General features: G+C 31.1%; 1 protein-coding gene and 1 non-coding gene across 2 annotated transcripts; both read right to left on the bottom strand.

Annotated features, from left to right (window-relative positions):
• Positions 1–2641: 2641 nt before the first annotated feature.
• Positions 2642–23219, bottom strand: LOC129946706 (branched-chain-amino-acid aminotransferase, cytosolic). The gene is made up of 8 exons (XM_056056989.1): positions 22862–23219; positions 8743–8943; positions 8456–8665; positions 4644–4874; positions 4451–4572; positions 4023–4204; positions 3798–3952; positions 2642–3722 (listed from the first exon to the last, which is right to left on the bottom strand). Exons 1-8 carry the CDS (start codon positions 22877–22879, stop codon positions 3534–3536), a joined length of 1308 nt encoding a protein of 435 aa, XP_055912964.1. The 5' UTR covers positions 22880–23219; the 3' UTR covers positions 2642–3533.
• Positions 19929–20068, bottom strand: LOC129948640 (U4 spliceosomal RNA). The gene has a single exon (XR_008781928.1). It is a non-coding gene; the product is annotated as a U4 spliceosomal RNA (small nuclear RNA).
• Positions 23220–24015: the final 796 nt, after the last annotated feature.

The raw sequence follows: 24015 nt of genomic DNA, 5'->3' as shown, positions 1-24015 counted from the left end.
AGTTTTGACAGCTTTTGGTTTTGACAGCTTTCCAAACATTTTGTTTTGTTTTAATTAAATTTATGAAATTTGCGGTGATATTTTTCAATAAACAATTTTAAATCTATAAAAAAGAATCAATTATGGTGTACCTATATTTATTCTCAAAGGGATGAATCCTCAAGATTATGGGTGTCCAGGAAAATGAATGACTTTTAAAATTGTGTATTTTATTGTAGATTGAGCATAAATTATAAGAAAATTAAAATAAAGCTAACTCACATTTTTTTATAAATACAATCAAGAAAAAATCCACGAAATCGAACAGTGAATAATAATAAACACTTTCGCCTATGAATCCTCAAAAAAAAACGCTGTCATATTTCAAACCAACAAACATTGGGCAGGTTCAGGCGATATAAGGGACAGTTTCTAGTATCTGATTGGCCAGCTGCCAAAAACATGCTTTTCAATTAAGGCAACTTTATTGAAAAGTTATTTAGAAAGTAAGTCAAGAAAAATCTCCCTAACTATCAAGTCAAGTCAACTTATTTAAAAATGACAACTGATCATGTTTTTTCATTCAAGTGAAAGCTGAGCCTTACTACTCTATAATTTATTTATTTTTTGCACAATTCCATTTAATGTTTTCTGTTTACAATACAAAAGACAAATCGTAATCGACTTGTAGCTTGTCTGAGGAGTGTTTTTTAGACAATAATGTGTTTGGTAGTTCTTGTACTATGAACTTAAAGTAAACATTTGTGAAGTAAAGTTCTGAAATTGAAATTTATGCCACTTGGAAAACTAACTAGTTGCCTTGGTCAAAATGTACGTTCAAAAAATTAAGTTGACTGCAAATGAAGTCCCTTATGTTGCCTGAACCTACCGATTGGCTGCGATCAATCTTAGACAGATAGGGTATCCGGATACCTTTTTCTTAGTGTTTTACTTGAAAAATAACAGCTAATCAAAAACAGCTGATATGTCAAAAAAGGAATGCAAAGGTATCCAAGAATTGCTGGGGTACGTAGGTTTCTGACAGAACAGCTGATTCACACATGGTTGAATTTTAAAAAACTTAAAAATTGATTTCATCTTTTTGTATTTGTTGGTTACCAAAAGGATACAAAATTAAGTTGTTTTTGAGGATGTTCTGTACATAATAGACGATGAAGAAGCTATTTGCCTAAGAATTTTATTATTAATTTATTATTATCTATTTTTATCTTACAATTTTTCTGGGCGTTTTGTGAACAGCTGAAAGTTGTCATTATTTTTTGACAGCTATCTCAATACCTTATCGTTCAACAAGGTATCAAAAAATCCACCTATCCAAGAACCAAGATACCCTATCCAACATGAGATTAAACGCAGCCGTTATGACATTTCTAATTCATCTTCGAATTCAAATATTGAAATCGCAAATATCGAAATGTAGAACATAAAAATTCACTTCGTTTTGAGTTCGAAATAAATGATATTCGATATCGATGAAAGCAAATTCAGAATTCTGATTTATATTTTGAATCGATTTGAATTTTATTTTGAGTGAAAGTGAAATCTAGATCCTAGCTTTTTAATTTGAAAGTAAACTTTAAATTTGTGCGAGTATCATCGGTGAAAGGAACAATTAATGGCATACACTTTTTGAAAATGATACGTACGTCTCAAGTGGTTCATTCAAGAGCATAGGAACTGCTATCTCGCGAATAACATGACTAATGTCAATCTTCAATCTTAGTTGGCTTAATTCTGAAAACTTGATACTTCAGATATCGCCATAGAAATTATGCGGTCAATTTACTGTTGCGAAACGTGAAATTAGGTTCTCACCAAAATAATTTTTTAATAAGTTAAATGCTTAACTCGCCTTATGACTATTAGCGCCTTCCTTTTAAAAGCAGATCTCACCTAGAACATAGGTTTGAAATTCAGGAAGAAAATAGTCCGTAAACAAGATTTTCCTCATTTTTGATAATATAGATTCACCCAATAAAAACCATAACTTATTTTTTCAAAGGTAAACATTAAGAGTGTTTTGGGTTGTCCATCGTTCCAGATCCGGCAATTTTGTGTATTAACGTATCCATTGAGTATTCTTAGAGCCCGTTCACATAAAATATGACGCAAATTCAAGTCTTCTGGCTTATATTCTTCCTCAAGAAAAATACGCCAGGTTGTCAAGTATCTTCGCGTACACTTTCAGCTAAAGCTGCTAGAGCCAGTCTCTTCCATTCAAAAACTCTCAGCTATAGCTGCTATGGTCTCTTCCATTCGTACTGGAACTTGGAATAGTGACTTCAGTAGGTCGATTATGCACACCGTAAGTTTTTCGAAACTTCAGAAAATTTTTCTCCAAGGACGCTAATTTTCGAATTACAGTTGGATATTTTGGAGACGCTGTTTTGATGTTCGTTTTCCATTATGGCCAACGACACTGAAAACAAATGATAAAGCAGTTAAGAGGTCACGCGTGATCTTCTTAAAAAAAAACCTATTGAAAATATTTCAGGGGGTTCTAAAGAATAAAGTCTGAAGATCACAAGAAATAACACTGTCAGGAAACTTAGTTTTAAGAAGTTTGATATATTGAAGCGAGTTTTTTTTACTAAACACATTCAGTGTCCACAATAATAATTGTAAATAAAACAATTGTAAAATTATTTCAATAAAGGTATATTTATGTATTTCAATATCTATACAAATTCGGTAAAAATTAAATTATGATAAACTTAAATCTAATAAATGCACATAACTCCGGTACGGTTTGTTAAGATTTTGTCTTTTATTTTCACTTAAAATCTAATAAATTTGAAAAACTATCAATATCAATGTTTGAATAGTTAGGTAAAGGTTACTCAAAATTGTCTGGCTTAGAGTTCCCAATTAAAAAAAGAAACCGCTCAGTTATTCGTTAAAGGTATCAAACCAATAGATTTCCTTACCACTTTTGATTCTGAGCGGTTAACAAAAAGTAAAACCATATACCAATTATTATTTTTAGTGAGATTTTATAATATTTATTCACATGTCTCTTTTTCTTTTCTTTTTAAAACGAAAACATTTAAAAAAATAATAAATATATAGGGGTACCATAAATTTTATGGAATATAAAAATTGAAATTAATTCTCTATGGAATGAGAGAAATATTTTGTTCACAACCATATTTGTTTTTATACAATAAAATCCAGTTAGTTGTTTAAAAGAAACAAAAATTAAAATTCTTAATTTCCTTAAGACATAATATCGTACATATTTACATATTTCTTCACAACTCATCAAAGTTTCATGTTTTCCAAAATTCACTATTCAAAATATTAAATTAAAACAAAACAAAAATGTTTAAGTAAAAAATATCTTAATTCTAAATCTTAAGCTATTAAAAATAAATATGCTTAAAAACTAATTTAAAAATTTCAATATCTAAAATTAATTCGAGTCTATCGGGACTTAATTTTTGTAAGTCCTCAAAATAGTATAATCCATATTTCTCCTTGGTTAGTTGTAGATTCTTTTCGGTACTGAGATTGTTTTTTTGAGAATTTCCAATCTAATCAATCGTAATCGCCCAGGGATGATCGATTTTACCATATTGGATATCCCTTAGTGTATTACGCATCTTCTCAAACACTGGTTTCTCTTGCTCCAATGTTGGAATGTACAAATTCTGGTCAAGATAGCTTATTCGATTTATTGGGCTAACGACACAAGCGGTTCCTGCACCAAAAAGTTCAAGCAACTAAAATTTTAGAATTAACAAAAAAAAGGATGTTAGTGTTTTGGGATCATGTTTTTTTGAATTCGAAGAACTTACTCGTCCTTTGCTTAGAAGATCACAAACCATGGGCATAGTGAAGGTGCCTTCTCGGACTTTGAATTTACCCCACTGACGGGCTAGCGTTAGTATTGAATCTCTTGTGATACCAGGTAAAATGAGACCGTTCAATGGAGGTGTGACTAATTCTTTTTCTGAAACAAGCAAAATTTTAAAATTCAGTAACTTGAAATGTTTTATAGAAATAAAAACTAAATTATTTACCTCCTTGATCGTTAATGTAGAACATGAAAATGTTCATCGTTCCGACCTCAGTCAATTGATGATCCTCTCCGTACAACCATAACACTTGCTGTAAACCTCTGGATGCAGCTTCTTTTTGTACATTAATCGTTGGTGCATAGTTTGAGCCCATTTTACGATCACCTACACCTCCTGGCCACGCCCTAAACGTAAATAATAAAAATTGAACATATTAATATATAAGAAACACAAAGAATATAATTTCATGTTTTAGAATAAGTGCTTAATTGAAATTCCGGATTTTAGAAATCGGTATCCGACAGACTTAAAGGTCTCAATCAAGTATCCAAATACTCGACTCTATCAGAACTGTTTTGAATCTAATTAGTCTGAATAGTTTAGTAGCTTCGATATTTCTTTCAATTACTACTATAATCTCAAGAACGTACCTTGTATATCTGGGATCGGCTAACAATGACACTCCAACATCTTTTCCACTAAAATAACTTCCAACAGGGCATAAAATTGAGTATAATAACGCAGAATCTGAAGATGCAACTCCTAAAGTAGGCTGTAATGATATTAAAAAAAAAAGTTTTAGATAAACAATATTTTTTAACATAAATTCTCTTATTAACTTACATCAATACCAATCATTGTTGGACGAATATATAAACTAGCTGCTTCGGAATGTGGAACCCATTCTTGATCGATTGAAATTAATCGTGTCATGCACTTAACAAATTCTAATCCTTCAAAGGTAGGAAGGCCAGAACGTTTAGCTGATAGATTCATACGGCTCATATTCATGTCTGGACGGAATAATCGTATTCTACCATCCACACCTCGGTAGGCTTTCATGCCTTCAAATAGCTATAAAAATAGAAATAAAAGCAGACATTTAATTTTGGCATTTTAACCTTCCATAGACAGACAATTAAATATTCAAACAAAAAACTACATTTTTGTACCTAATAGATTTGATTTATTTAAAATTGTGTCTTAAAAGTGATAAGGACATACCCTACAACTTATTAAAAGAGACCACCTACTTGTAAATATTGCTTAGTAACCTGGGAGCATACATTTTTAAACTGAGGTTATCAGACATTTTAGTCCAGCGAGACTACTCTTATCATAATTTAAATGATTAAGCATTTCCTGAAGTTCTGCAAGAATTATCAACTTTTGGCAGCAAGGGAAACTGGTTTCTTCCGAATTGTAATGATATTTTAAAAGTCATGTCTGAATCATAATCTGTTAAAACCTGACTTATGAACTTGGACTTTAATGCGCAGAATATTGAACAAGTTCAAAGGCTCGGTATCATTAATTGTATTCATATTTCCATCCAAATGTTAAGTTATTGCGGTTTTAAAAGAAAAAGTTTTGAGAACTTGACCCATTGACAGATGAGTTTTGTTTTGGTTTTAGTTCATAGACGGAGTGGCGGGCGGTGGTCTAATTTGTGAAGACTCATTTTTACGTCTTATTATTTCTACTCACAGAGGTTTTTATTATTAATGTTAAAATTGGTCGCCTCAATAGAGACTCATGTGAACAAGGTAATGGAGGTACAAGTCTGTGCAAAAATTTGGATCGGATTTTAAATTAGAAATCAATTTAATTTGGGATGTGGAAAATATATTTTAACAACTTCAAGCAATACAAAATTGTATTTATTTTACGAATGGATAACAACATTAATCAATTTTAATACTTTTTTTCTAACATATAAACAAGAATGCTTCTCAATATCTAAAACCCATTTCTCTGCGTTACTATTGAAAACGGAAAATGATGTCAAGGCAACTAATTAAAGAGCAGGCTCAGATAGCATAAGGTACTTGAAGGTAAGGCCAGCTGCAAAAATATTACCTTTCAATTAAGGTAATTTTATTGGATAGTTCACTAGAAAGTAAGTCAAGAAATATCTCCTTAATTATCAAGTCAAGTTCACTTATATATGTCAAAATGACAGCTGATCACATTTTTTCATTGGCTGCGTTCAATCTCAGACAGATAGGGTATCCGGATACCTTTTTGTTAGTGTTTTACGTGTAAAATAACTGCTGATCAAAAACAGCTGAGATGTCAAATAACCCAAAGGTATCCAAGAATTTCTGGGGTATATTGGTATCTGACAGAACAGCTGATTCATCAAATCAACTCGAAATTTTACCGCAAAGCAACTTCTGCTCCAAACTACAATGCCAATCACTAGGATGAGGCCACATATTGTTTAACCCGGAAAATTTTACTACATGAGAGTAGGTACATATTTTTTTAAAACAAAGTGATACAATTATAGGGTTAATTAGAAAAGACCGTTGGAATTTCCCTACATTAATGAATGAGCTACCTAAAAAGGATATAAAAAGTGAGTCACTAGGATGAGGCCATTGCGAATATTTCGTTGTAGAAGTTCAGATCAGCAATTTTTTTTCAAAATTTGGGTTACAATATTTAAGAACGTTTTACAAATAACTATTTTTATTAAATTTCAACTACAAATGGGTTCCGGAAAGACGTTGACAGTAGCAGAAAAGGGGACAAATCGATGCTTTCAAGGAAATGGGACTCTCAAGCCGAGAAATAGCAAGGAAGCTGAACAGAAGTAAGACAGTTGTAAACAACTATCTTGCTGATCCTCAAAACTATGGAAAAAACCATAAAGGACGCACAGCCCAAGCAACAACATCCCGAGAAAAGCGGTTAATTTTACGTATTGCTTCACATTCTACTCAATCAGCTACTAAAATAAGGTCCAAAAACGGAGTATCAGCCAGTATTTCGAGAGTCCGAAGGATAATAAGAAAAGATGGTACTATCCAGAGAAGAAAACTCAAAAAGAAACCTGTTCTAAAGCAAGTACACAAGAAGCTGCGAATGAACTTTGCAACAGAACATGTCTCTTGGAGCAGTCAATGGAAACGCGTCGTCTTTTCGGATGTAAAAAAGTTTAGCCTTGACGGCCCCGATGGTTACAACTTTTATTTCTATGATTTAAGAAACGAGGAACTAATTTTGGGAAGACAACACAGCCGTACATCAGGTGTTATGGTGTGGGGAGCTATCACCTACTATGGCAAAATCGAATTGGAGTTTCTTTCTCTAACAATGAACGGAAACAGCTACAAATACTTGTTGGAACGCTTATTTCCTAAGATGAAAAATATTTTTGGACCTCTGCCTTGGCTTTTCCAACAAGACAATGCCCCCATCCTCACTTCCAGGGTTGTCAAAAGCTGGATTTTATCAGAAAACGTTGGAACGCTCATTTCCGAAAATGAAAAATATTTTTGGACCTCTGCCTTGGATTTTCCAACAAAACAATGCCCCCATCCACACTTCCAGGGTTGTCAAAAGCTGGATTTTATCAGAAAACGTAGAGCTTTTGCCATGGCCATAATCGAAAACGTATTGGCATGGCTATCTCGAAAAGTTTATGAAGGCGGTAGACAATTTGAAGACAAGGACTCCTTAATTGAAGCTATCCGTGATGCCTGGGACGAGATTTCACTTGACTATTTAAAAAAACTTTATGATTTCCAAACCGTGTGACGCACTTTTTCATACTGTTTTTAAGTAGCTCTTTAATTAATGTAGGGAAATTCCAACTGTTTTTTCTACTTAACCCCTTAATTTTATTACTTTTTTTAAAGAAAATATCTACCTACTTTAATGTAGTAAATTTTTATTGGTACGAAGTTTCCAGCAGGTATAAAGAACGAAAATCGGTTGAAAAATATGTGGCCTCATCCTAGTGATTGGTAGTGTATATCTAGGTATTGTTATTTCATAACATTCCTCGTTTCTGTTAGGATAGTTTTCTGTTAAACGTTAATCGTTTAAAACCGGAGATTTCACAAGTAAATTATTAATCGTATAGAATTCCAATTGAGCTAAGAGGAATTTTAAAATTAAATTAAATTGTTACACACCTATCAATTAAACATCGTCCGACGAATTAGTTGAATTATCCATTATATATTTTATCTTACAACAATTTTGACTTCGAAGCTTAAATGTTTCTCTGCTTTTTGTGAAGAGCTGAAAATTGTTATTATTTTTTGACAGCTATCTCGATACAGCTACCCAACTAGTTCAACAAGGTATATAAAAATCCATCTATCCAAGATACGCTATCCAACACGAGGTTGAACGCAGCCATTCAAAGATCACTGTACTTTATTACTGTCACTTGAACATAATTAAACTTGACTTGATAGTTAGTGAGATTTGCCTTGACTACATTTTTTAACAGCTGGCAAAGCAGACTTTGAAAACTTGCCTTACCTCCTATTCCCTTGAATAGATTGAACCTGCCCAATCTGTCAAAAGTCACCTTTCTTTTCGAACATTTGACAGTTACAGTTCAGACACTAGTTTCTTCAAATAATGTTAAATTCGAATTCTTTAACAAAAAACAACAATATATAACTTTGACTTACCTCAACCGCATAATGTAAAACTTTTGCCGCAGGATGAATAACTAAATTTTCTAATGGAGTAATTGCAGGTTTTTGCCAACCACCTAAACTTTTATGATATTCACATCGTAACATATGATCTGTAAAATGTTTTCCAAAACCTAAATCATCTGCATCTGGTTTTGGTTGAAGTTGTTGTGGTGTTGCCAATCTGACAGTTAAGTCTTTTGCCTAAATTATACAAAGAAGGTAAAACGTCAATAAATATTTGTTTTTATTTTTTGAAAAATAATCTTTGATTGACTTACAGAAAATTGTTGTCCAACATCGTCGTCATGTATTATTGGAGATGGAATTGTTTCATATTGTGATGATATTGTAGTTATTTGAAAACCATCATCGTCATCAAGTTTTTGTGATGATTGTGCGGTTTTGAATGATTGTTTGCTGCATAATCGAATGTTTTGACGAACGAAACCAATAAACCGATGTTGATTACGAAAGATTTCCTATAAATAAATTAATAACATTTATTATAACTTCAATAAATTTAAAATAAAATATAGTATGCATATAATTTGTAACATTTCTGTAACTTAATTATCCTTGAATATTTACGCATAAATAAATAATGTGCATTTCCCTTCCAATTTAAAAACATTGAGGGTCTGGTTATATTATTTACAGTGTTTAATTAATCAAAACATAAATTCAATAACCTATCAAATTAAGGGAAATATGCTAATTTTTGTAATTATTCCATTCGATTTCAGTTTACAGCACGCGTTATTTAAGTATCTACCCTTAAATTGAAGTTTTTTGATTTATTTATTTTTTGTCACATTATTTTGAAATCACATTAAGTGTGTTAATATATGTACCTAGGTATGTTATGTGACCTTCCATTACGTCGTGAATACCCTTTTGTAATCAAAATGCATTCTTAATTTTTAATGGAATTTTCTTAAAGTGAAGTGATTGACATGGTGCAGTGAGGACATATTTTGTGCCTTTTAAATTCAGACACAGATTGCATGTTTGAGTTCTTTATTTTAAACAAATGAAGTGACATTTGGGGTGTATCTGTCAGTTATCTCGTTCTTATGGTTAGATCATCAAATTTTACGATATTTGTTAGTCCTAATTTTTGCAACGCTCTCGAAGCCATTATTATCTAACTCACTCGGGTTTGAAATCCTAGCCCTGTTGTCAAAGATTTCAAACCTTTGCATCTAAAATGCTATACGAAATGTCAATTGTCATTTTCCAATTCAATAAAAAAGGTGCGTGTTTTATAGAGGTTGAATATTGATGTTATTCTTCTGATAAGCCAAATTGACTATAATCAGTCAAGTTCAAGGTATTTATTAAAAAAAAATATTTAACACTAACGTAACAATATTAAAATTGATAATGACCCAATGATGTAAATAAGTAGGTTTACCTAATATGTAAATTTTGTTTTTAAACAAATGATTTTGATTAAAGATATGGATTACATTCGACAAATTAATATTACTACCTTAGTAACAATCATTTTGATACGTTCTGAACTTATAAATTAGGTTAACTCAGTTGCTAGGTAGGTATACTGACTTAGAATTTTTATAGCTAATCTATTCTTAAACGAAAGGTTAAAGTTTTTTTTTAAATTTTTGTCTGTGTATAAATTTGTGTTGACGTAGGTCTATGTTCTTAAATACATATGCATGTATGTATAATTAATTGTATAGAAATTATGATTTGTATTATCTACAAGTATAAACCAAATTGCTTGAATTTCTTCAAACATACAGTGCATGACGCTTATAACAAATTTAAAAAAATGCACCGAGTTTTTATTAGTTCTTTAAATATAAAGAAATCAGTTTCTTATTGAATATCTTGAATATCTGTCATTTTTTGACATTATACTAAAAATAAACCGAAACGCCCTTTACAAACGCAAAAAAAGTTTGTGAAATATTACAACAAAAATACACTATGTGCAACACAAGCAATGAAGCAACTGCAACTATGCAAGAAGTTTCCTGAACTTGTTATTTCTTGAAAAAGTGATCCACAATCGTATGAAGATCTTAAAGATTTATTTTTTAAAGTTAACGTGAACAAGAAGCCACAAATGTGTAAATTAGTCACGGGAAATTTATAAAAAGGATACAATTGGCAAATTAATGTTAACGACACACCATCCTCTTTACAGTGAAATAAATATCTTTTAATTTCTATGAAAAAATACGAAATTTCTAATAATTACAACGAAATCTTTTATTTGTAATCTGCATACATAGGTGCTAAGGAATGTGAAAATAGAAGGTTCTTTGGTTCACGTTTATTTTTATCAATGTTTTCTTGTTTTCAATATGTTCTTATAAGCGTTAGGTACTGTATTCATTACTTGAATGAAAATTATCTTTTGGCGATTTGACTTTTACTTATTCTAACCAAATTTTTGTGAACTTTCAAACAATGTTATCAAATTTAAAAAATCTGATCAAATTGATGTTAAAAGTATTAAAAGGATTTTTTTTTCTGAGCAATACAACTACTTCCATAAAATGAAAGTGCTTGCCGATAATGCGCAAAATCTTAAACAACCTATTGTTCAAGCAATTTACTGGTTAGCGATTCGCTAAATATTTTGCAGATTAGCAAAAGACTCCAAACTTTTAAACCCTTTTTTTCGTTTTGCTAACTGGTAAATTGCTAATTGCCTTCTATTCAAAAATAGACATTCAAACATGTCCAGAAAGTGACAGTTCATGAAAATAAACAAAGCAAATACGCTGAAACGGACCTATTAAATGGAATTCCAAAATATTGGACTATTGGATCCGCTGCTCTTATAAGAAAAAGTTCAGATGTCAAATGGATTTAGGAAATTGCTTATAGGCTTTTCACACCAAACCCAAAACCCGGTTTTCGGCAAAATGTTTTCGAAAACACGAAAATCGTTCACACCGAACATTTACACGTTTTCATTTGACGTTTAAATTTGTTTGACACTGGCTATCAAATTTTTTATAAATAAAACAAATTTGTGAGTAAAAAGTTTTGTAATTTGAGAAGATTCAAATTATTTGTGAATAAATGAATTCTGAACAATTGACATTATTTTGAATATATAAAAAGAAAGATGAACAAAATATAAAGATTTTGTTAAACTTTTTTTCATCATATCAAGCCTCTATCATGAAAAAAACGTCGTTTTCTTTTGGTTTGGAGTGACAAGCCTATTACAGTTAAATTATCCAATACTTGATTTTAACTCTAGTTAAATGTTAAGAGATACTAAAATGTTAAAATTAGATAAATCTTTTAATCTTAATAAATTGCTAAAAATGGCTTTAACATTTTACTAAATCTTTTAAAATTTTGCACCTCTGACTTTTAAGATACGATTAATTAAAAATACTTATAGTGCTTTTCGAGTTTAATAAAACTCTCGATGTTTTCAGTTCCTACGCTAAGTTTATCTCTTTTAGAAGTGTGATTATTTATGTTACAGTCAGGAAGAGAAGGTTCTTTCCTTGGTACAGTTTCCCAAGTCTTTTCTTGTTTGGTGCATGATTACTTCACTTTTATGCAAAATATGATCTGACTTAAAGTTGTTAAAAACTCTAGAACTGTCAATATGTGTTTCGGTCCTTATTCAGTTAACAGGGTGGACAGTGAGTATACTCGTTACTATTCTAAGGCTATTCTATCTAAACTTATGGATTTTTAAAAATTTGTTTCCTTTTAAAATTCTCAAGAATTTGTTGTCTGCCTGCCTTTAGAGAGTTCTTTTCAGTTGTACACCTTATAGATGCTATAATTTGTATTTAATCATATTTTTACCAGTAGAGTTCAGATCCTATCAGTGTAGTCGTGGCACTTATTTTTACAAGAACTCAGAGTTACTTTTTATTCATTTGGAACTGATTTGAGGATATTACCCTCATACTTTGAGGAAGTCAATGATAACGAACTCGCTAACCCTAGGGCTACACGAGCGAGTAATCGACAACAAGTTATTTACAATTATTATAAACTTTTCAACTCGCTACGTTTAGCAGCGAGTAATTTGACAGGCGATAGATTAGATACAGCTGCATTTCTATTATGTCAAATCAATTAGAATCTTCGATCATATACGTAAATGTTTTAGCTAATTCGTTGATAATTTTGTTGTTAAGGCAATTTTTCCTCAATTTCTTATTCCATTTCTTGAAAAAAATACGTTTGTTGTTCTCTTATACTGATAAATGCATTGATAAGAGATTTTGAACACTATTTAAATTTTCGAACAGTAAAATATGTATGGCAGATAAATTTCTATAATTATAGCCTTGAACTAAGTGAGTTAGTAAAATGTTCCCTATATGTTTTTCAATATCTAAGCTTGCTTTTAGGTTTTTACTTCGGTAGAAAAACCAAGAGAAACATTTTACTACCTAAATCTCAGTTATCTGGTTGACCTAAAATTTTTAGTAAAATTCCATTACATTAATTTATTTCATCATTTCTTTTTTTAGTAGGTATTTAATTTTATAATCTCATGAAATAATTTTTAAAAAACATTTCAGGCATCGTGTCCATTTTTAATAATAATTATTGTTATTTTCGTAATTTTAATTTTGATAAACAATCGACATGATGCAATGTAATCGATCATTTACTAAATGATTTGCCCTTAGGTATTATACATTTCAAGGGTATTTAAGTGAAGTTGACAATTTTATAGATTTTGTAAGGTTTTAAAGTATTGTCCAATAAAGTTGCTTATTAAAGGCTGCTAAATGAAACATATTGTTATTTATCACGAACGGTGAATTTTTGAAAGCTGGAATGGATGGGCGGGATGAAACAATTTTTTAACAGTACTGAAATTTCTAGATCCAAGAACATTTTTATTTTTCTAAAAACGTACAATTTGAGAAAAATAAGGAATGTTATAACTTAATACAAAAATAGCTAGAAAATCGATGTTTTGAAAAGCAATTTGAGGATGAGTTTGTCTTTGAACAACTAAATACATGGACAAAGAGGATATTTCACCTTATCGCTGATGTTCTTCTTCCACTTGGCTAGACGATAGGTATGATGTTTTGTCAAAGTTAACAAACACAAAACGTTCCAGTGTTAAGCGTACAATAACGAGTGACATTTGGTTCGATATTCAGATTTGCAGCTTCTTAGGTGTCACAAGCACAATAAATTATGGAATTAAAACAGAATTACAATCGGTTACACATATCAGAATACTAAGCACAAATGCTTACAAAAAGGGACAATCATTGGGGAATTTCGACAAAGGTAACAGCTGTAACTTTAGTCGCAACAAATAATACGGTGAATATAGTTAAGGCTGTTAATTCAAGGGTGCAATCGGCTAAGGTGATAGTTGACTGTCATTTTTTTGATAGTCAAATTGACTATCACTTTCATTCCGTCTGTGTCATATGATTCAACTCAATTCAATTCGATTGAACAATTTCATATTCAAACTGTCAAAACAGGTTGTTGCCTTGGTGAAATTTTAAATATCTAATAAGTATCAAATTGGTTGATTTTTAATGAAATTCTTACTTTTCTTGTTTCTTCGAATGTCATAAGCTTTGTCGGTCACAGGAATATGTTTTTTTAAAAAAGCAAAGTGGACTTAGAAAATTGTTCAGTCGTTTGTGTAAGCGTCTGGTAGCTCTATTCGGAATAAACATATTTTTTTGACTATCACACTTTTTTGTGACAGCTTTTTAGGTATCAATTTGACGAATTCATAAAATCAGCAAATAATTCAACAAGTACGGAAAACCGTATTGTTATTATTAAGGTTAGTATTGACTAGTTGCGAGATATCATTTCTGTATGTCACGGTTGGGCTCTACAAATGCCATCCATACAAAATGATGCTTGTATAAGAGTTGCAGCAAGCAAAACGACTACGGCAGACGGATGATGTTTGCAGAAGCAACGCTGGAAATCTTGACGGAAGACACTGTTTTTATTAGGAGTAGCTAATAACCAAAAGCCCCCTCGATCACCGGATTGTAAATATGTAAACCACGAACATTTGAAGCCCTAAAAAAGACAATAACCCAAGACATTTGAACAGTTCCACGCTAAATGCTTCAGAAACCAGAAGAGTAGATATGCACAACTTCTCACAATGTTTTGAGGAGTGTTTTGACAAAAATGGTAGCACTTGGATGATGTAATTTTTCGTAAGTAATTTGTAAATAAATTTGAGGTCTGGTGAAAAAATTATTTTTTTCAAATCATACCTCCCTCGCTGCAAAACCCTATAACGTTTGTTTTTCAACTAGTGCTTATTTCGTGAATAACAACATTTAGCTCACGTCTGACTTGACATATTATTAGTCGTTTCCTTCAGCTCAACGGATATTGTCGTGTATAAGCAACAACGGTTAGAGATGAACGGTCGTCATTTCAGATGAAGCTCATTTTGATCTTGGCGGGTATGTAAACAAGCAAAATTGTCGAATTTGGGCCATAAAAAACTCGCACGCATGCATTGAAAAGCCGATATACCCAAAACGAGTCACTGTTGAAGCGGATTTCGGTCTAGAGGCACAATGTTGAACGAATTTTCACAAAAGGAGGAGAAGGATATTGGCAACATTTGGTTTCAACACGGCGGCGCTACGTGCCACACAGCGGAAACTATACTCGATGTTTTTGCCGATTCAAACAAAAATCTATCATGATTTTTTATCATGAGATCCTCAAAAAAATCATGAGATCGAATTTTAAATAAAAAATTACATTTGAGATTTCATTTCATTTTATTAAGTTTTAAAATAACATTTAAGTGATATTTTAGAGACAAAAATAAATAATTTACATAATATTATTTAAATTACATATTTACATTACTATTGGTAATAAATTTATGTAGGCCCTAGTTCACACAGGACTGTAGCGCCACCTTAAGTAAGCATTGGAATAAGAAATCCAATTATTGCATCCTCTTCAAGTCTGTTCCTGAATCTTGTTTTGAATAATGTTACTTTTCAAAATATTCTTTCAGTGTTGGCTGAAGAATGTGGCAGTGTGAATATTTCAAAAACAAATTTAGACAAGAGTGGATATGCCAAGCTATATTTCGGCAAATTTGATTTGGGCAACACACCAAAATTCTTCAATATCGTTTTCCTTTGATTGGTTATTTGTTTTAATATTTGAATTCATTAGCATTCTCCATTAATTATCTATCTCTTGGTAACAATCGTCAGCCACTAGATTTGGAAAATGTTTAATTAGGCGAAAAATTTGCTGAACATTTTTGTTTACAACATTTGATATTGACAAAGATTTCATTTCTATGAAGAGACTATTGTTGAAGTTAAATCTGTAACGGATATCCTTAGTAGCTTTAACTAAGAAGGACAAATAACAAATAACAAATAATTGAAAGCCTTGAACAATTTGTCAATCGAAAAAAAGCTACTTTTACGCCGTAATACATATCCCCATACGAAAGTTGATTTCCGAATAATGTAAAATTTGATATGGCTTTATCTCCAAAATAGCTTGAAAAGTTTAAAATGCTTCTATTCTTTTAGGACTGTTCTGAATATACATAATTAGAACATCTCAACATAAGTCTTCAATACTTGAACATTCAAATGAAGCGTAGAGATGAAAGGAGTAACAAACTCACTATATTGTAAGTTTAGGACATCAGATGTAAATAATTGCAAACTGATGAGTTCCCATCATCACTGCAGCTCCATCGCCATTAATGCCTTTTTTGAAGGAAGATTTAAAAAATCATGAGATTTTCAATAAATCCATGAGATCATGAGATGGGAGTGAAAAATCATGGTAAATCATGAGATTCGGCAACACTGACGATGACCTGCCCAGCGTTACCACTTTACTTCAGTTGAAGTGGATCTACTTCTTTTTTTAAATAAAATAAAAATCAACTTCCTACTTCGCACCATCATCAAAATATTGAAATCTACTTCATTTTTAAGATCTGTGTTTTTATCTACTTCAATTTTAATAAAAATAGATTGAATCTACTCCTTTTTTCTCCATATCACTCTTGTATGTAGTCTTAAAACTTTCTAGAGAATCAAAAATCGCTTGATTGCATTTGCGGTGAAGTTCCGTTTAACCCTTTTGTGATTTTTACTTTCGACATATAGGACCTGAATGGCAAGTTTTGCATTCGTAAACAAATTCGAATTCAAGACTTTAATCAAACATCATTTCGATGGTTGAGAAGTCGAAAAAAGTGGGTCCGCCGATTTTGTCTGTATGTTTTTCCTGTTTTTTTTTTCAAACTAAAAATAACAATAGTCCTAATACAAATTTGTACCGCCAAATACCTATCGATAATTCGAATTTTTAAAAAACAAATCGATAGATTTTTTAAATTCTTGCTAAAATTGTGTTCTTAGTTTGGCTTCTTTCAATATAAAAAAAATGTTTTTTTATTGCTCCAGAATGGTAACTCCGTTAGAACCGTTATTTTGTTTTTAACTATTTTTTTTTTTGCTAAAAATGTCATTGTTTTTATTTTTATTCATTTCGAAATTTGATGTCTTGAAAATGGGTCATAATTGTTTACAAAATCGAAATGCAAGACGTCTAATAATAAGTTCAAAACTATATACCAAAAATGTTTATAAATTAAAATTCAAAAACGATTTTCAAATACAAATTATACAAATACAAACAAATTAAGGTTTTCTTGAGAAATCAAATGGAATTTACATTTTTGAAAACAAACTATTTTTAATTCTTAAAATACAGGAAATAGTTTTAAACTGACTTATTTTGGATAAATGAGTTGGATACCAGTCGTACATTTTATTTCTTTTCTGTTTTATAATGTTATTTGTGATAGTTGTGCTCTTGTGATATTTTGGATTTGATTTTTTGTTTTCAATATGAAAAGATATTTTGAAGTTGTCGAAAAACAAAGATAAAAGGTTTGTTGATGTACTGAAATTGTATTACGATTACAATAACTATTTCTTGGAGAACTCGTCCTTTGCAATCAAAACATGCTAAAGTCATTTTATTTGACCAATACGAGCCCGATCTTTGCATTTTGTTGCCAACTAAGAACCAACCAAGAATTAATTTAACTTATTGAATTAGACCTAAATAATTCTAGTTTTTTTTTTAATATTCTTATAGAAATAATGTAATTTAAAAATATGTGGAATAATATAAAAATGATAATTTTTGAAATCTACTTCCATTTTTCTCAATCTACTTCACTTTTTTCCTAAAATCTACTTTCACTTTTTTTAGAAGTGGTAACGCTAGTGCCTTCTTGCCTTCTACCTTACTTTTTTGAGAAAAGGAATTAATTCTATACAATAACGGGCGCCTTGATAATTTTTTTAATTATGTATTATTAATTGCATCAGCGTTTGCCGCTGGGCTTCACAAAAGTGTAACACATTTTTTTAAAAAACGTATCAAAAGCGAACAAAATGTAACAAATTGAGAAAAATTATTTAAATCAAAGAATGTCTTGAATTCAATTTTTGTTTTTAATAGAAACATAAGTTTATATGATGGTTCGAGTTTGAAGGAAAGATAACAAGATTTCGACTAAACTGTAACTGAACGAGTTCGATCGAGTTGAATGAAGGTGATTTCAACTCAATTTAGGACGTAGGTGTAAAAATAGGTGGAAGTGTTGTTTAAGCGCACTGCACACTGATTAAAAAAAATCATAAAGTAAATTTTTAAAGAAAAACAAAGTTTGGAGAAAAAAGTGTAACAAAAAGACAAAAAAGTAGCATACAGTAGTTGGCATAAATATTTTGACGAAACCTTTTTCTGACTATTGAACCTTGACTTTGCTAATTATCGTTAAATAATGGCGAAAAAATAATTTGCAAAACAAAGACTATGTTTTTAGTCCTATGCATGCCAAATTTTGTATTGTTTACATTTTGCATTCTCTTTTTGCTCATAAAAATGCATGTAAACAACGAATTTTTGTGTGGCATAAGTATTTTGACGGAATCTTTGTAAACCTGTTTTTACACTTTGCACGTGCAAACCAAACAACTTATGTAATATTAAACTTTATTTGAAGTGAAACGTTAATAAAAAAATTAAATTTGATCAAAAGTTATAACCATGGTTAAAACAGTGGAGTTGAGTTTGGTTATCAGATCTTCCATTGTAGCAAAGTCTAACGCTGGAATGGTAGTAAAAGATATTGTAAATGAGTTTAATGTGTCACGTCAAACTGTGTACTATCAAACTAATAAGTTTACAAAGCATAATGACATAAGAAACTTAAGAAGATCAGGTGCTACGCGCAAAACAACGCCCACTGAAGACCGAATCCTTTTACGGAATTTAAAAGAAATATTTTTGTTAAGCCTCAAGAAGAATTTGATGGCCAAGAATCCAATCAGTGAGCGTACTGTCCGATGACGTTAAAAAGAAGGAGATTTCAAGACAATTAACGTTAAGGACGTACCGTACATATCAAAGGTAAACAAATTTAAAAGACTGGCCTTCGCAAAGGAACATCATGGCACAAGCCAAAGGAGTTCTGGACAGATGAAAGCTCCTTTGACTATAACTCTTCAAAAAATAAATTTTTTGTAAGATTGCCAAAGGTGGTAGTAAGGCAAAAAAAAGGCCCGTTTGTAAAAAAGTGAGCCACCGTGGAGGCTCTGTCATGTGTTGCTTATAATGCACTGGGTGACTTGGTTCCTATCACTGGCTCTATGAACAAAAGCCAATATGTTAGTTCCCTAAATGATAATGCCTTTCCATCCGGGGATATGCTTATTGGCTAATCATTCATCCTGCAACAAGACAATGCCCCATGCCACAAAGCCCGGCTGGTAATGAATTTTTTGAAGGATGTTGGTGTTACTACTTTGGACTGGCCACCTCAAATTCCAGATTTAAATATTATAGAAAACGTCTGGTCTCTTTTGAAACGCAAAAGAACAGTTTCTAAATGAAACCAGAGAGGAGACAATTCCCTTTGGGATGAGATATCTCCAGATATTCTTCTAAATTTAGTGGATTCAGTACCGAGACGCCTTCAAAAAGTTATTGAGCCAAAGGAGGTTATACATTTTTTACTAAATTCCTCATTTCTTTATTTTTGTCAAATTTAAACTTTGTTTTCTTAATAATGCATACTTGTCAAAATACTTATGCCAACGAGTGAAATCAATAATTTATTTATATCTGTTTAAGTTTCTATGAAAAAATATTTGTTTGACTATTTTAAAGATTGTGTTAGTTAAAAGGAAAAATAAAAAAAAATTGTTTATAAAGCCATAGTTAAACTGAAAAATGTACGATTTTTATTTCGTCAAATACTTATGACGAATTGCCGACTAGTGGAGTAACATTGTGGCAACGCTTCATTGCATGTCTAGTGCAAATTACAAATATGCTAATAACACTTTGAATTCTACCCTTTAGTTAATAGTTATATAGTTTAGTAGAAAGTTTTAATGAATCTTGTTAATATTTTTAATTAGCTCTCTCGAGCTTGCAAAAATTGCCGTAGCGGACGGTTTTTCACGTCCTCATGGCGGGGTATTGGTTAAAGTTTTCAACTAGCAATAATCGCACCTCGGTAGGACCTCATTGGTTACGATATCGCCTCTGCGCAAAGCTAATGATTCATAATTTTCTGCTCTTACTTTAAATTTTTTTAACCAAAAGATAGTGTGAACTATAAGAAATTAAATGAAAAATTTTCTTAACATCAACCCTTAGTTTAACAGAATTGCTTTTTTCACCCTTAAACAACACAAGACTTTATTTAGTGTTTTTGTTACCCTGTGAGTTGTTGTTGTTGTAGTTTTGAAATCGAGTTTTTGCCTATATGTATCTTACTCAGCGCATGACTGGACCAAGGGTAGTTTTGTTTTCATTGATAGCCATATCTTCATAGCATAGGTGCGATATACCTACAGGTATTTTATTTTGTAAGAATCAATCCAAGCAAACCCAAGAGAATCTTGTTAATGGTTATGGTCGTACGAACCTTTTTACTACGAAATATGGACTACAGACAGAGCGTATTCATATCCAATAACTATATGGAGGTTTTTGTTTTCATTTTAACAAGAAAAGTGATACTATCAGGAAATATGCAGATAGAACCGTAAAACTCGAAGAAATACCAATTCTGAGTACCTATTTTTTATATATAAAAAAGTTCTCTTAAAAGGACATTTCGTCTAACTACTTTCCCCGATTGGTTTACCTTTTTTTCTTACACTATTATTGACTTTTACCTGTTGTTTTGTAGCTTCCTAATAAGTGCCTATTAAAACGGGTCATTAAAGGTGAACCCACATATCCGGGTTATCATTACACAAATTTGGTTACATGTACACTACATTACTCAACGCTTGAAAGAAACGCGTTTACTGGAAACCTGCACAAATTTATTTAACTTTAAAACTCCGGAAATGGTAACAAAATCTGAGGACAATTCAAAGCAATAATTCAAAAGAAAATTCCATTTAATAAGCAGTACCAAATATATACATATTTGCAAGGGAAAAAGTTTTAGTTTCAATATTGTCTGTATTCCTTTACTTTTTTGTTGCCTTGAACTTTACTCAAAAGTCAATAAGGTATCTAGGAGGAAAAACAAAATTGTACTAATTTCGAATTTCGTTTAAGCGTTGTTTACTGTATCCTTTGAGATTTGTAAGAATTTGAAATGATGACGGAGTAAACTTGAAACTCCATCGAGCTTTTCTATAACATAAACCATGCAACAAAGGTAAGGTATATATACATAACATAGGTACCGAAATCCCTTCCATTCTATACTAAAAAGAGAGTATTGCCGTTTACATCAGGTTCCAAAAAACATGCGCATGATAAGTTAAACACGTTTGGCCTAGAGGCGAATACTATAAATACACTTTTCTAATTCTTCCAATAAAGTAAACAAACTTTGTCTCGAATTCGCCTTTTGATAGTTCAAATACCTTTTTTACTGATCTCTGACTTTGAAGCTATAATTTTAACAAGCAAACGCAGGGCCAAGTTAATACCAAGGTATCTATAAAAATAAATAAATAAGGTTGCGCAACAGTCCATGAAGAACCAGGGCCTAGTGACTTACAATTCTCAACCATTTCTGTGCGCAAGTAATGTTGTCAGAGATGGAAGGGACCTACAGTTTATATGCCGAATCCGAACGGCTAATTTGAGAAAGCACTTGAACTGATTTATCTTGGAGCATTTGTCAATTCCTCGCAAGAGGCACAGGCAGGGATAGAACTCAAGACCTCTGGCATGACAGTTCAACGCACTAACCATCATGCCACGGGTACTACACCAAGGTATCTTTTTATGTTTAATCCAAACTCAAAGATCACTAAATTGTCAAAATTGATGCAGTGTCAGAAATTGCTCATTATCGACTTTTTGATTGATTGTCTAGATCGACTTGAAATCTTCTAAACTTCAAAAAATAACAAATAGAAGGATCATAATTGAATATTAAATGTGAAATGTGATAGGGAGACAAATTTTACTGATTCAAATGTGCAAATTTGTTCAGAATTGATAAGATCAGTTCTTCGTTTACTTTGTTTCGTTACTCTGAGTCCCGACTTCTGAGATGTCAGTTGAAAGTATAAAACGAGTTAGAAATATTGAAACAATACATTTGATTCTCCAATATTTTCGAATTAAATAACTGCGCAGAAATTAATAAAATGATAATGAGATTTTTTTAACCGGTTTAATCTTAAGACTTCGCTTTTTAAAATATTGTATATTATAATGTTCTTATTAATTATAACTGAAATACTAAAACGTGTGGAGAAATTGCATTCTAGTTTGTCGATTAAATTTGACACCTAAGTAGTAGTGAATAAATATTTACCCACAAATTATTTAATTGGGTCTTATTTTATAATGAAACCCCAACTTAATTTATTCCCAAACTATTGAAATTGGCCTTAAATCATTTATTCCCTAAAAGTCCTCATGCATGTACATATGTTAGATACGTACAAAAGCTGCAATAAACCCCATTTTTTTGCATAGAAAGTGTGATTAAAATAAATTGTCTATTAATAAAAATACTTTATCAATATTTGATTTTTTATTCAAGATTATAGGCTGCTAAATTTAATTTACATTTAATTTTTCAACAAACTGCTAAAATTTGGCCAAACTCATTTTTGAATTAATTATTTTATCGTTAATCGTTTTTTTCTGTTTTTCTGTTTCGCTGTTTAGTTCTTAGTTAAAATAAACGTGTTTATTTGGATTAATTTATATTTTTTGGATAAACCTACCTACCGCATTGGCAAATTGTTGTTACCAACCATGATAAAAAAATATTTAAATGTAACAAAATTCAGAAGGCAGGTTTATTGGTTAGGATAGGAGGTACCTAACTAAGAAATAAATTATTTAAATTTTCAAACTTACCTTTGCACTTATAGCCATTTTTGTTGAAAAAAAAGTAACAGGTATCACTCAAAGATTTTTAGAAGAGATGAAATCTTTTTATTCAAGAAAAACTTTATATTGTTGAACACAACCTTTTAAATCTTGATAATTTCACTGGATTTTTGTTTGTTTAAAAAACGATTTTTATTTCACTCAAAAATTATATTTAATATTTTGCAGGTAGTTTTAAGGTATCACTGGGATTAATTAATTAAAATTCACTTTATTTAATTTTTCAAAAATACACAATTTAAAAGAAATATAAATAATTCAATAAAATTAAATTTATTCTAAATAAAACAACCAAACTGAACTAGCCGATGTCTGATTAAAAACTGAAGTCAATTGCGTCCGAAAGTCGTCTATCTATAGACTGCCTCTGTCTCTGCCACGATCACCATAGACTAACACACAGATACAAAATATTGAATAAAAAGTGGATTTTTTTTTCTTATAGGTATTTTATAGATAGGTTCCCGCTCTTAGACTTAGGCGTTATCAGTATAACTATACGATGTTTAGTACTGACATCTTGTCTACTTGTTTCTTAGAAATCATCATCAGAATAGGGTACCTTACCTATAGCAGAGGAAGAGGTAAAAATAATTGAAGATCAAAAACTCAAGAAACTGGCTTTTTGTATCAATCTCTTCAAATTAACTAATACTTCGAAAGATTGAAGTTAATGAAGAAAAAAGTATCTAGCTGTGTAACCTAAAGAACAAGTATCCTGACTACGTATCTCATGGATCGTGCGTGTTTAATCGATGACTAGCAATTATGGTTGCCACTAGGAAAAAACTTTGAAAAATGTTAATTTGATTTAATAGAGTAGTTTTTTTTTTTAAAGAATGAGTTATTAATTACATTAGTTTAACGAAATAAAATCAAGTTAAAAATTCAAATATTTAAGAAGTGACCAAAATATAAAAATGTGCAATTTTGGTTGGTTAGTAAGAACTTTGTCATTTTTAAGAAAAAGTTCTCTAGGTTTTGTTTAAAAGGATCTTGGAGGAGTGCGATGGCTAATAGTGCTATTTCACGCTGGACCCATGTTCTGAAACTATCGGTATTTTAAACGAAATTCACTTTATCGCACAATCAAATATCCTTAGTTTTCACAATATACATGT

Source organism: Eupeodes corollae, chromosome 2 (assembly GCF_945859685.1).
Source record: "Eupeodes corollae chromosome 2, idEupCoro1.1, whole genome shotgun sequence".
NCBI lineage: Eukaryota > Metazoa > Arthropoda > Insecta > Diptera > Syrphidae > Eupeodes > Eupeodes corollae.
The sequence above is the reverse complement of the archived record's forward strand: the minus strand, read 5'-3'. Positions and strand labels throughout refer to the sequence as shown.

Coding starts and splice junctions, on each gene's coding strand:
- LOC129946706 (XM_056056989.1), bottom strand. Junction 8,666..8,742: donor ATGTTGGACAACAATTTTCT/GTAAGTCAATCA, acceptor TGTATAATTTAG/GCAAAAGACTTAACTGTCAG. Junction 3,953..4,022: donor CTACATTAACGATCAAGGAG/GTAAATAATTTA, acceptor TGCTTGTTTCAG/AAAAAGAATTAGTCACACCT.